Consider the following 14,345-nt stretch of genomic DNA (forward strand, 5'->3'; position numbering starts at 1 on the left):
CAAGTGATGCTGAGTGTAGAGCTGCTTAGCATGCCTACTTTAGGTTAGGGTCCAGAAAGCCAGTATGTCTGTCTCTTTGGGAGGAGTGGATGAGGATGAGAGCAAAGTTGACAGGTGGAAGGAGCTTGTTATTCAGTAAAGTGTTCCACTTACTCCTGGCTTCCTCTGGCCTAGCATCCTATCTCTTCTGCGCTGGTGTACCTGGCCTGGAGCCCCTGCTTCAGGAAAAAACCCTCTAGTCTCTGCCTGGCTGATGGGACTTAAGAGGAACCTGAGCCCAAACTCTGATTTATAACAAGGGGGTATATGGAAATATTCACTGTGCTAGTTAAAACCAAAAGTCTGTGAATAACTTTTGCAATTTGTAAAAAGCAAGAAAGTCCTCCTAAGGTGGTAAGCAGGAGTATGGAATTCCAGCAGGGTATGGCTGCATCCCCAGATCTCTCACCCCAGAATGTAGCCCAGCACTCAATGTCCACTGCAGACCAGCCAGTGAGTCAAGGCTGGGGAGACCCTCCGGACATGTTAAGGAAGGTAAATCTGAAATGGTAACATTTTCTGAATGTACTATTAATTTAATAATGGTTCACTTATATTTTTATGAGTTTTGCAATTTGTCCAAGTCTTTTCAGGAGAGGAGGGGAGTTTAACTGCCTTGATCTTCTTGGCTCTCAAATGAACACCAGCAACCCCAAGCAGCACATGAGGAAACTGGGTCAGCAAGGTCAAGTGGCAGGCTCAAGGACATGCAACTTGTTTGGCACAGTCAGAACTAGAATCCAGGTCACTTGACTCTCCAGAAGTGCCTCTTTAATGTCACATTACCTCCTGGACATCACTGCTGACTATCACCAAGAGCTGGGGGAGAGAGGAGCTCTGGCCCTGGCCCTCGACCCTGTACATTCTAACCCATTTTGGGGGAAGGAGGTTGGGATTAAACCCAGAGGTGCTTTACCACTGAATTATCTCCCCAGTCCCTTTTAAAATTTTTATTTTTTATTTTGAGACAGGGTCTCGCTAAGTTGCTGAAGCTGACCTCAAACTTGTGAACCTCTTGTCTCTGCCTCCCAAATTGCTGGGATTACAGATGTGTGCCACTACACCCAGCTCCCACCCACTTTTTCTGACTCTCACTGAGAGGAACAGCAGGCAGATGTCATCATCAAGCCTTCTGCAGTATAGGGAACCGAGGGATACAGAACTAAACTCTTCTGGCCAGGGGCAGAAATTAGAGCCCTAAGCCCAGTTTTCTTACTCCTCTCCTCTCCCAAGAATAGGAGGAGGGGAGAGAGTCTCTGCAGCATCTCTGAGGCACTCACTTCCCTGTCCCCTGGTCACAGCAGGACTGCCAGGGCACTTCCCAGACAAGAGGTTTCTGAGGAGACCGTAGCCCTGTGGGCCTCTGAGATTCCTTCCAGCCTCATCTTAGAAACACCTCTGCAGAGGTGGCAATAGCAGCAAGTTCTTAGAGACAAACCTGTGCCCGTGGTAGGATTTGTGGTTTTGTTTTTAAGAAACATACTTTTCAAAACAAAACAAGCCGGGCATGGTGGGGCACACCTGTATTCCCAGCAGCTCAGGAGGCTAAGACAGGAGGATCGAGAGTTCAAAGCCAGCCTCAGCAACAGCAAGGTGCTAAGCAACTCAGTGAGATCCTGTCTTAACATAAAATACAAAATAGGGCTGGGGATATGGCTCAGTGGTCAAGTGTCCCTGAGTTCAATCCCCAGTACCCATCCCGCCCCCCAAAAAATAAAATGATACCTACCTAGGCTGAATTCTAAAATGGGTTCATCTGGATCTTGTATGTTTCCTGAATAGAAATGAAAGAAAAAAATCACCTTTATTAAATCTTTCCTTGCTTTTAGATTTAATACAATAAAATCCACCACTCTACTTCTTCCCACCCCCAACCCCCAGTTATTATAGGAAATTATTTCTTTGCTTTCTAAACATTTTACTTTTGAGAAGCCTCAGTTTCTAAGACCACAATGCCCCTCCTTCTGGGGTCCACATGCTCACAATGCAGAGGGTTTGTCACAGCCAGGTACGTACTATGGACATTCCCATATCATCTATTGGCAAATGGGCCCCAGAGAGGCCCACTTAAACTGGAAAAGATGACGATCAGGATCTAGCAGAGCGCTTCCCAAGGGGAGGGTTGACTGTCCCTCCCAATTTCTTAGATCAATCATAAGAAAGCCACAGCAGAGCACCCTCCCCATTCTTCCCGTCCATCCTATGCCCAGGAGGCAGGCTTGGACAGTGTGGGCCCTGCATGCTGAGAACTCACACCAGGGGCCCTGGGCAGACCCTGCGAGGCTCACCTGCCAGAGACAGGCCCAGCATATCGGCTGCCACATCGATGGTGGAAGCCCGTTGCATTGCACGGGCCCTTGCGCCATGGCGAGGGCTGTGCTCTCTTGCTGTCATGATGTCATTTGTGAGGATATGCTTCTTGTTCCTGGGTCAGACCACACCTGATTCCCCAGGAAGCAATGTCACCAAGTCCTAGTCTCCTAAGGTGGCAGGAGCTCTGAGAAATAGAAGCAAACACTGGTAAGAAGCCGGAAGGATGGTGACTGCAAGGCACTATGGAGAAAGAACAAGACCTAACATGGGCAAGAGGCAGTAACCAGGGTCCTCTGGCAGATAAGGCACTGGGGTGGCATACCCGCTGCTCTCAGCCCATCTAATTACTACTTCTCCCCTCCACTCCCCCAACACGGTGCACCCATGGATTCCCATAAAGAAAACATGTTCTCTTCAACAGATATGCCACAATAAATGATGTGACTTATGTGCTCATACAAATGGCTTTTGCCACATCCAGTGGCACATGTCTATAACCCCAGATACTCAAGAAGCTGAAGCAGGAAGATCAAAAGTTCAAGGCGAGCCTTGGCAACTTAGTGAGACCCTGTCTCAAAATTAAAAAATAAAAAGGACCAGGGATACAGCTCAGTGCTAGAGCATCCTGGGATCAATCCCCAGTATCACAAAAAATAAAAATAAATAAATAAGGCTTTTGGGATTTTTCTTGTTGCTTTATTATGCTCTCCTATCGGCAAGTCTTACAGATCCTTTATAATCTCCAGTCAGTTCACCCCTGCTTGGATAGAGGGACAAGAGCTGCGTGAGAGGCCTGCGGTCCACGGGCACAGAAGAACTCCGGCGGGACAAAACTCAGGTCTCTAATCTACTTTTCTGCTTCTCTGAGCTACACAAATTCCTGTGTGTCTTGGTCTCAGGCTCCGTTTCCCACAAAGCATCAAGTGGTAATCTGCGCCTACCTGAAGTGGAACGTGCTGAGGTGAGAGGGCGCAGGGTGAACTGCCGCCACAGGCTGAGTCAGACAGAGACTGCCCTGGTGCGGCACAGAGCTCACACTCCACTCCCAGAAGTAGGTTAAGCAGAGAGAATGGGGTGTCGGGGTTATCCAACCTACGTCCTACAACTCCTGCTGGATCCAGAGGAGCCAATCTTTGTAAGTCAAGATAATGAGGCTAAGTCATAAGGCTGTTAAAAACATCCTCTTGAATGTCTCCATACATCCAGGGAGACCCATCTTCCCAAGGGTTTCTATGACTCTGTACCTGAAGGACCTGGGCTTCTTCTCTTGACTCAATTCAAGTGACTTACTGGACATGTTTGCTTTTGGATCACGTGGCATTTCTTCATAGAAGATCGTCCAAATCCATCACCTAAAAACAGAAAAGTAGAAACTTGATGAGCTGATCAATCTGAAGCTCCTGAGAACACAAAGCCTAGAAAGGTGGGGAGCCAAGAGCTACTCCATGTTGTTTGAGCTCTATACCCCAATCTAACTTTTGGCTCAAAAACACAAATCTTGCTCAAACCTAAAAGAATAAGAAATAAAAAGTGCCCATTCCTTCCCCCAGCTGCCAAGGGGTAATCTGTTGGGGGAGTCTGGGCCTGCCCTACAGAGCCAAGTAAGCAGCTGAGTGGGTTTAGGAAAAACACAGAGATGTGAATCTGAGTTCGAGCTTTCCTGCTCACAAAACCAGACCCCAGGAGAACCCTTAGAGGCTATGCCTTCTGGCACTGAAGATAAGACTAGTTGTACACGTCACACAGGGCTGCAGCTGAAAACCAAATATGTGAGAAGAGGACTCCACTGAACCTCCCTCTGCCCCTGCTGCTGTTGCCTGGCTCCCAGAAGGAAGTGCCAGGCCCCACTCAGGACCCAGGGCCCAGCTCATGAGCTACCTGAAAAGTCCCAGGTTCTGGGAAGGGGAAGACAACAAGAAAAGTGTGCTCAGCCCTCAGGCAGACTGCTTCTGGCCCCTATCTCTTCCACTGGGGATGCCCAGGGGCCCTCAGCTAGGCACCTCAGCAACAGAACCTTGGCCTGGCAGGGGAGCCACTGTAGAAATCACTAAGGGAAAGATGCACTGTTTTGTTGGTTTAATCACAGCCAGGCATGCAGGTACAGTCAAAAGGTTTACGAGGGCTGGGGATGAAGCTCAGTGATAGAGGGCTTTCTTAGCATATACAAGGTCCTGAGTTTGATCCCCAGTACCCCGGCCCATCCCCACCCCCACACAAAGGTGTACAAGCCAAAAAAATATTCAGTACAAACTGTACAACTGTACAACTATAGTACTAAAACCGGCATTTTACAGTAATCCTGTTATAAATTAACAAAAATTCACTAATAATGCAAGTGGCAAGTGGTATGAACTCATGAAAGATGAATACACATGGTAAATAATCTGGAAAAGAGACCAAACTCTATAATAATGAAAGCAATGCTAAATACACCTTTCTTCACCTAAATTAGTGGAGGTTTATCTGTTCCTCTAATGAAAATACATGTTGCTAGTGGACCTGGGGGACACTGCACAGGGCTCTCCTATACACGGGTAACATTTTAAAGTTGTATAAGCATTTCAGAAAACAAATCTTCAAAATTTATAAGTGATAACAATATTCATAAGTGATACAAGATTTGTAAGCAATAACAAGATTCTTGCCAATAATACAAAATATGTAATGGACTACTGAACAGAGACACCTGTAGCATTACTTCTAATGACAAAGACCAGCTATCAGTACGTATGTTCTGGAAAAACCATAAGATATGCTATTTATTATACAGCTGCTAAAATGATCCTAATAAAGCCCATAAACACATGAGAAGTTCTTTAACCTCATTTGTCATCACAGAATGCAAAATGAAACCATGAGCTACCCCTGAACACCCTCTAGAGGAGCTTCAAGGGAAAGAGTGGGCAGAGCCAAGTGCTGGCAAGGATGTGGGATGGTAACTGCAGCAGAAGCAGTGTGGCCACTCTGGAAACCTGGCCATCTCTCTGCAAGCCGAGCATCTGCCTCTCCCATGACCCAAGACACCACTCAGGGTGCAACAGCTAACAGAAATGCATACTTATGTCCACCAAAACAAATGTGTGCAGAACATTTAGAGCAGTGACAGCCTTAACTGATAGTAAGATCCCAGAGATAATCCAAACCCTCATCAACAACAGGATGGCTGGAACAATGTGGATGAACTTTGGAGACAGTGTCATGGGGAAAGCCAAGCACACAAAGCCTGCTCTAGGCAGGGCTGCCTGTGTGGGGTGCCCCCAGGCATGGAATCTGTGAGTGAGGAGTCAGCAGAGGGCTTTCCACTGGGAAGGGCTAGTGGGGCTCTGGTAACACTCTCTTTCTTGGTTTGGGGTCTGGTTCCCTGAGTGACTACACTGAAGATTCACTGAGCTGTGCATGAGTGGGTTTTGCACCTAAATAAAATGTACATTTTATTCCTCTACTAAATATAATAAAGACAACACAGAATGAACAAACGCTGATGTGGGCTCTGCGTATCAGGTGTGCTTTAATGAACTATTCCACCTGCGCTCTGGTCATAGTTATTTAAAGAGCAATGACCCAGAGGGAAGGAGCCCCAGGGAGACCACACTGAGACACTGGCCATGTCTGGGGTGATCATGGGGTTTGTGTTTTCTGTCTTCCTGTACCTCATCCTTGTGCATCATGGAAGGGTACACCCTATGCTGACCCACTGGGTGTGACTGTGCTGTGAGGGAAGAGTTCCTGCCTCTTGACCCTTTTCCCAGTGTGTCTCCAACATTCCATCACCTGCCCCGCTGCCCTGCTCAGTTTGGGACTGAAGGAGTCAGGGAGACACTTTGCATGGGACAGCGGAGACACATCACCTAACCGAGGGCCTCATCTGTACCCCATCATCTTGCCAGTCCTTGGGGGCTCCACTTTAATCCCCTTCTCCTCCTCCAGCTGGGTCCCTGCACATTTTTACATTATTATAGGTGTGGTGACGTCTCTGGAAATAGAAATCCTTCGAGTAGAACATCTACAGACTAATTTTACACTAGATCATGGGTCAGAGAAACTTTTAGGTCAAAAATACCTCAGAAGCCACTTCATAGTTATTTGGGGGCATTTAATTAGAATCTGCAATTGAAGTCACCAAGACCCAGAACGTGAAGCTAATTTGCACAGCTGAACTCAATTTTCCTTCTTGGTCTCATTAATTTCAAATAATTCACCAAGGACTCCCGTATTCCCAAAGCCCATGTTTTCTTTCCCAGCTTCATCTGAAGATCAGACAAAGCTCATTAGGAGGAAGAAAAAAAAACAGGGCTTAACTCAGGGAGCAGAGAGAGAATGTTGGAGTTGTTTTGGGGACTGAAATTTCTTCTTGGGGGCAAGAAGAAAGCAGCAATTGATCATGAAATTCATGCCCCCTTTCCTCACTCTGGAAATACAGGACCCCTTTCAGCAAGAGAACGCATGTCATCAAATGAATAGCAAACCCTGAGGTCCCTCCCACTAAGGTCCCCTCTCCTAGGCGATGATGACAAGGGATCCTGGTGAGTCAGAGTGATGTGGGGCTCCATACAGGCAGTAGGATTCGTTAGTGCTGGCAAGGACTCTCAGAAGCGTCTAAGGAACCAGGCTTGGGAAGGAACTTAGGAATCTCAGGCCATGAAGGAGTCTGAGAGGCCCCTGGACTTCAGTGGCCTTTCAGGGGCTGCTGAGATAGTACTGAGGATAGGGGTGAACCATAAGAACTCCACTTTGGTCCATCTTATACACTGGCATTCTTCTGAAAATAATCTTCAAAAGAAGTTGCAAAGATGAGATTGCACAAGTACAGACAGGTGATTTTTCTCAAGGTCACCTGGAGGTGAAGAATGAACTACCAGAATCCACGCAAAGCAAAAAGCCCAAATATGACTGGGGCTCCTCTGCTGCCCCGCCCAGCCCTTTGCTGGCCTTGTGGCAGCAAACAAGCCAAGAACCTTCCCTGTGCCCCCACTGTGCACACACAGGCAGAGTACAAACACAGGGACAGACAGGACCATGAAAACTATGAGAGTCAGTGTGAGTCAGCGGCCCCTGAGGGAGAGCTACTTTAGGAGGTGGAAAAGAAGAGGAACTTTCTCTCAAAAGCCGGAATCCAGGATAGCTGATATCACTGCTCAATGAGGTGTCTCACCACTCATGGGTACCCAAAATTACTATTATAACAACCTAAGATGACAAATGTCTCCTTCCTCCAGGAAGCCTTTACTGTAGACAGACCTTACTGATAAGGGTTCCCCTGACAGGGCTAAGCACCTGTACCTCAGGTTACTGCACTTCCTTGAGTGACAGTGGAAGAGCCATCTGGGAACCTTGTGTTTCTCCCATGTCCTCTGAAGTGCCTAGCTCAAGCCTAACCCTGCACCAGGGTGCCTAATGCATACCTGATGCTTAAACAAATCATCAGCCTCTGGGCTCACCTCTCTGGCTCCACCCCACTTCTCAGGCACAGTGACAGGTCCTTCTCTCTAGTCCCCTTCCAGTTTTGTCAAGCTGTGTGACTGAGTGCAGAAGAGGCACCTGCCTACATGTGGATGGTAAAACACTCTTGAGAGCTCTTCCCAGCTTGTAGTGGAGTAGGCAGATAATTCCAAGGCCCCGGGGTAACTCAGAGTCACAAGATGGAAGGAAATCAGGTCCTTGAGATCCTGTGGAGCACAGCCCTCTCCCCTCCTTTTCCCCACATACATACTGGGCTTAAGTTAAGCAAGAAATAAGCCTTTGTGGATGAAGCAGCAATTGATCATGAAACTCATGCCCCCTTTCCCCACTCTGGAGACATGGGACCCCTTTCAGCAAGAGAACGCATGTCATCAAATGGATAGCAAACCCTGAGGTTTGGGGGGTTTTGTTATAGCATCTAATGTTAGTTACCCTGAAATGTCTGGCAATACCAGGCACTCAACTAGCCACTCTAATGAAACAAACATGACAATCAGTACTTAAGACTTGAGCACAGCCTGGGAGAAAAGGATGCTTTGTCCTCTGGATGAAGTATGGCTGGTTCAGGACAAAGGAGCACACAGGTGATAGAGGGACCACCAAGAGGCCAAGAAATAGGAAGAACACAGAGAAATAAAGATCTCACATCAGTAGATAGTCAACCAGACAAGAGCATTTGCCTCCTACGGGAACCAGGAAAAAACTCAGTTTCTGCTACAGTTCTCTCACAATCGAGAACAGGTCTATGAAGCCCAGGTACCTGGGGTATTCCCACACACCAATCAATTCCACAGCACAGTCTCCAGCAGGCACTAGCTGGGAGTCCTCTACTCTAATCCAATTTGATCCTGACACCATCTGAAAATGGTGTCAGAGCCCACCAGCTGTGGGTTCAGGCCCACAAGACTGCCCCCCCATTTCATATGTCAATCACAAGCACAGATTGTCACCTATACTTCTGACCCCTGGCTATCACCTGGGAGTTCTGACTCTCTTTAGGTTCAATTAATTTGTTACAGCAGCTCCAGAACTCGGAGGAACAGTTACTCATGTTTACTGGTCTACTACTGGTTTATTCTAAAGGCTATTACAAAGGGTACAGGTGAAAGACAGATGAAGAGATGCACAGAGCAAGGCCTGTGGGAAGGGCAGCCACGTTCCAGGAACCTCCATACATTCAGCCAGCTGGAAGCTCCCAGAAGTCACATCTTCTGGGTGTTCACAGAAACTTCACTGAATAGGCATGACTGATGGAATCATTAGCACTGGGTTTTCAGCTCAGCCACTTCCAACCCTCTAAACACAAGACTGGTTCCTGGCAACCCCTCAGGAAGGTGGTTCAGGAGTCCCCAGCCACCAGCAATCTCATTAGCATAGAAAAGACCCTTATCACTCTGGAGATTCTAAGAGCTATATTTTGGAATCAGAATTGAAAGAGGAAATCAAATTTCACACCCTCTTTAACTTCAGGCCAGGCTCAGGACACCCAGAACACATCTACTGCTTCTCTACGTGCAATGTCCCCTGGGCTAGACCTAGACCCTGAGGCTCCAGACACTCCATGGTATGAGATGGCCTTAGTGCTAAGAGGGCAGTTTCACTGTTGTGGTCCTAGAACTGCTAATCCAACCAAAGCAGAAAAAATGAGCCACTTGCTGCCATGAGTGTTCCAGATCAGCCTCTATGTCCACACATTCCCTAGGGCCAGAGGGAACTGAGGCTACCCAGGACTCCACCTGGACTTGGACCCATGGGAAGCCCAGCAAATAAGGGCTGACAACAACATGGGTGCAAACTTCACAACACAGGCACAAACCTGGAAGTGGGCATAGGGTGAGTGAAGCACCAGTGCCACAGATGGAATGGGTCAGATCCAGACAGCTACAGTGACAGGGATGGGCAAGAGGCACAGGGCAAGGCCCACAGAGAGGAAGAGAACCAAGGTAAGGGTGACCAGAACTCAGAGGCTTCACTCCAGGGAAAGGCAGTGGTGGTCCAGAAGAGGCTCCACATACCCACCTGCCACCACAGCTCATTCTCTGATCCCATCAAAGGGACAGGTGGCACCCACAGGGCCAGGAAAGTCTGGCTTCTGTTCCAGAGCAACAGCCAGTGGTGGCAGAAACCTGCTCTGCCTTACATGTGGAATGAATGAGCGGTGACAGCTCCAATGGAAACGCAAGCCTTGACAGGGAAGGGTGGGCCGAGAAAAGTGTGCGCCCAGGCGGGAAGACAGTAAAACCCACCCTTCCTTAAGTCAGGCCAACGGAGGAGGCGAGGAGGAAGGTATTCAGTAAAAGATGAGAATAAAAGCGGGTGGGCTGGGCATGGGTCATTAAAAGCTAAAGGGAGAGCTCTGGGAGGAAGAGGAAGGAAGGACTAGGCCCAGCTAGAAGGCGGCAGTACAGAGTCCTGTATTTTAATTTAGCAGATCTGAAGACTCCTTCAACCAACGGCTGCTCCCCACCCCTTGCCTCCTCCCTCACTAAAATGCCAGAGAACAGCAGAGGCTGCGGTCTCTTAATCTTCCCCTTTCAAACAGCAGTCATCTGCACAGGGAAGTTCTTAATCTTTGAGGCAAAATCAAACTGCCTCCCGACCATAAAAGGCAAACAATGCCACCTGCCTCAAAGGATCAGGTAATAGGGGAACAATGGCCAGAGGCTCCCAGGACAAGGAAGAGTGGAGAGAAGAGCTGGGGAGGACACAGGAAGGTCTTCATCATGCTCCTCACGTGTTATGGCTCAGATCTCACAGGCTCCTAAGCCTCCACGGCAAGCTCTTCACACCTGTCCTTCTGCAACCTACACCTTCAGTTCAATCTGCAAAGCATGCCACTTCAGAGTCTCCCTCCCCTAAGGCAGCCTTGCAAGAGTTGTCAACTTCTTCAACCTCAGGCTCCAAATCTGCACAGCAGGAATAATGGATGCCCTGAAGAGAAACACCCAGAACACCCTCAAGGAGCCTGGTGCAAGGTTCTCACCTCTGCTTTTCCTCTCCTCCCCTGAGGACAGCCCTGGGTGCTTTCTTACTGGGGGTGCCTTTATATCGGGGGTGCTTTTATACTGGGATTCGATAAGCCTGGAAGGCCTTTGTCCATAGCCAAGTCTGGGTGGTTCCACCCAACTCTCCAGCTTTCTCTGACTCCTCTAAGCAGAGCTCTTCTCCACAGTCCAAAGCACTTGCTGTGTTGCAGATTATATTGACCATGTTTTCCAAAACAAATATTAAACATAAAGGGTGTTGCTGAACGGAAGCCCTTCCTGGAGGCACCATGGCTTGTGGAGCAGCCTGGGCATTGGCGTCACACCAGTGGAGAAGACAGCTGACACCTGGTGGAGCACAAACAAGCATATGACCTTCTCCAAGGTCCTGTCCCTGTGCCTGAGTTTCCCCAATCATACAATGAGGACAAAACTCTGTTAGAAGGATGGGTGAGGAGACCCCAGCTCCCTGGGGAAGAAAGTGAGGTGGACGCTCTGATGTTCCAGGCTTTGCATCTATTAAGCAGCTCTCTATGCTGGAGAGGCTTCCTCTGTCCCTCGGCAGAGCTCAGCTCTCTGGCACTTTCTGCTCCCAGTACCTGCACAGGGGTAGAGAACTACAGGGAGGAAAGCTCTGACCAAAGAACTCACCATGCTGCAGAGCATCAGTGCAGCTGCTAATGCTTAACAGCAGAAAAGACAGTGCTTTAGAAAATCAAGCAAAGGAAGTTAAGAAAGTGCCAGTAATCTGCATCCCTTCTCACCCACAGACACAAACACCTGCCCCCGCCCCCCACCTGCTTGTGCTACCTGGGAGATGATCAACCCTGTACCTCTGGCTTCCCATTTCTCCAGCCCTATTCTCTACCAGTTACAATGGTAACAAGTTTTCACCCAATTTAATAGACATTAACAGGCCTCATTATTTTAATGAACATGGCAACTGAAATAATGACTGAGCCCAGATATTAATGCACATCCCCAGACTCTAATTCAGGGGGCTGGTCACCATGCTGGTCAGCCCAGGTTAGAACTGATGCCCTGAATGGGTCCCCCAAAATTTGTGGGTTGAAACTTAATAGTCAATATGAAAAGTGTGATCCAGGTGGTGCATGCCTGTAATCCCAGGTAGGCAGGAGGCTGAGGCAGGAGGATTGCCAGTCTGAGGCCAGCGTTGGCAATTTGGTGAGACCCTGTCTCAAAAATAATAATAATAATAAAAGACTGGGGGTGTACCTCTGTGGTAAAGAGCCCCAAGTTCAATGCCTAATACCACAAAACCAAAACAAAACAGGTAATCCTTTAGGCGGCCAATAGGTCTGAAGGGCTCCACCCTCTCGGATGGGCCTAGTGCCATATAAAAGGGCTGAAGGGAACTAGCTAGGCCCTTTTTGCCCTTCTGTCTTCCATATGTGAGGACACAGCAAGAACGCATTCACCAGACCATGATCTTGAACTTCCTACCCTCTAGAACTGTAATAAATAAATCTTTGTGGTTTATGAATGACCTAGTCTCAGGTACTGTACAGCAGCCCAAACAGAGACATTATTAGATAGGCCAGTGGACATCCTTCAAATGGCTGAGCAGAGGACAATTTTCACAAGAGCAGAACGAGCCCAGATGATTTCGCCTTTCTTTCTTGGTCCCAAGTCCCTCTAGTTTTCCCATTTCAGTCAGTGTGGCTCCATCTTTTCCACTGCTCTGAGCAAAAAACAAAATCAGGGCAAGCCTTCTCTGATTCCTCCTCTCATCTGCATCCCAATCCATCACGATTCTGTCAGCTCAACCCTCCCCACAGATACAGACTTCAACCCCCTCAGCACTCGAGCACCCCCGCCTTGGGCTTCTGACCAGTGTCCCTCCTACAGCCCAGTCTATCTACGACAGCAGCAGTAAGGACCCTGAGCCTTCTAGCAGCATCTTCACCCTGGCCAGGCCAGCCTGCCTGCTGGTTAGACCTCACCTGGAAGGCCTTCACACCAACCTCCCCTCTCTGGAACTCTTCTTCCTGGGACAATGGAGCAGCTGCCTCACTTTCTTTGTGTCCTTCCTGAATCTCAACTTCTCCAAGAGGCCTTCAGGGTCAGGTTAGAATTGAAGCCTGGCCCTTAGAGGTCTACCTACAAGCCACAAACCTCCAGGAGATTATCGGTATAGGAAGTAGTTGAAAATAAGACACCCTGAAAAGAGCGCAGTAAAATGCCTGTGCAGAGCAGCACATGCGCCAAGCCCTGGGTCTGGGTGCTTGCAGTCTGGGTGATGAGAGATGAATTAAAAATAGCAGATGTGACATTAACCGGGCATCAAGAGCAGCTCTAGTTGGTGTGTGGTCCCCTTGGCCACCTCTGCTATAACAAACCCTCCTACCTCATGCTTCAGCCACTTTTTCTTAAACACCTCCACTTTCTTGCTTCTATACCTCATGCTGTTTCTTATGCATAAATTGGTATTTTCTTACACAAACAGTTGAAGGTCCATTATGGAAAATTTAGGAACTCAGAGACGAACAGGGAAGCTTCATCAGGAGCTATGCCACAAGAAATGTAACAAAAACATATATGGCAGACAATCTGAGGCCACACTGGTGGTGGCCTAACCTCCTCGGGAACCCACCCTTGCTCCTTTACAGCCAGGGCACCCCCTACCCCTGTGCCAGCACCAGGGGTTCTGGAGGCTTTTCTTGTGGTCAATCAATCTAGTGTTCTCAGACATTCCCCTCTCAATCCCATGCACGAAGTGACACTTGTCATTTAATGAGTTTCCCAGTACAACAGAGACAATGAGAACCCTGTGTTGAATGGTGACTGCCTATGGAGTCATCAGGGCTGCCAATGGAGTCCTGGAGACAATGTCCACAGTGTCAGTGCTGTTCTCTCTCCTATGACTGTCAATGGCTTTAACAAGTCTCATTTCTTGCTCCACTGTGAACTCAGACACTTGAAACCCTCCCACAATTAACTGAAAGTTCGCCTCTATGTTGGCAGGGAAGGCCTTCCATTAGTGCCACAGAAATTTCCAAATAGGTGTATAAATGGATTGAGGAAACCATCATTATTTACCAACTCCCACATCAATGAGAACACATGGTTTCTGAAAACTGTGAGCCAAAGTGACGAGGACAATGGCTTACCTGTGACCTGTGGGTCAACTTATCTGAGTGAGAGTCCACACCAACCCCTGAAGGAAAGTATCACACATCCAGATGCCCCCCACCAACCCAGGGCACTTACTCAAGCTTGTCCTAGAAGATACAGCTAGAAGTCTGTACAACATAAACCCACCTGGCCTGGGCTCCTGTGTCTGGGTGGGGCTCTGAACTCCAGTAACAGGCTGGGTGTGCCCTGTTCTTTGCCTGAGGCAGGTCTTTTCTATTCTCTTTTCTTCTTCCACCCAAACCCAAGCCTGGGAAGGCCTGTCCTGGTGGCTGCTTCTACCTCCCTCCACCCAGAGGCCACAGGAAGTTGGACCCTACCTCCACCAGGAGGCCTCCATCTCAAGTTCTGCCTCTCCTCCTTCTCCTTCAGGAGTGGGATGATCACAGCTACTCA

At 48.4% G+C, this 14,345-nt stretch overlaps 1 protein-coding gene across 13 annotated transcripts in view; it reads right to left on the reverse strand.

Annotated features, from left to right (window-relative positions):
- The window catches only part of Inpp4a (inositol polyphosphate-4-phosphatase type I A), a 130,754-nt gene that overhangs the window by 61,504 nt on the left and 54,905 nt on the right, over positions 1-14,345 (reverse strand). For 12 of the 13 annotated variants that reach the window (XM_026379286.2, XM_026379283.2, XM_026379295.2 and 9 more), the window contains exons 2-4: positions 3,643-3,704; positions 2,328-2,536; positions 1,769-1,813 (exon numbers count right to left, since the gene is read on the reverse strand). In XM_026379286.2, coding sequence (XP_026235071.2) covers positions 1,769-1,813; positions 2,328-2,433 — 151 coding nt within the window. In that variant the 5' untranslated portion in view covers positions 2,434-2,536; positions 3,643-3,704. Of the gene's footprint in view, positions 1-1,768; positions 1,814-2,327; positions 2,537-3,596; positions 3,705-14,345 lie in introns of all 13 variants that reach the window. The other variant, XM_026379276.2, reaches the window with a different exon arrangement.

The sequence above is a fragment of the Urocitellus parryii genome, chromosome 12 (genome assembly GCF_045843805.1).
Source record: "Urocitellus parryii isolate mUroPar1 chromosome 12, mUroPar1.hap1, whole genome shotgun sequence".
Lineage (NCBI taxonomy): Eukaryota > Metazoa > Chordata > Mammalia > Rodentia > Sciuridae > Urocitellus > Urocitellus parryii.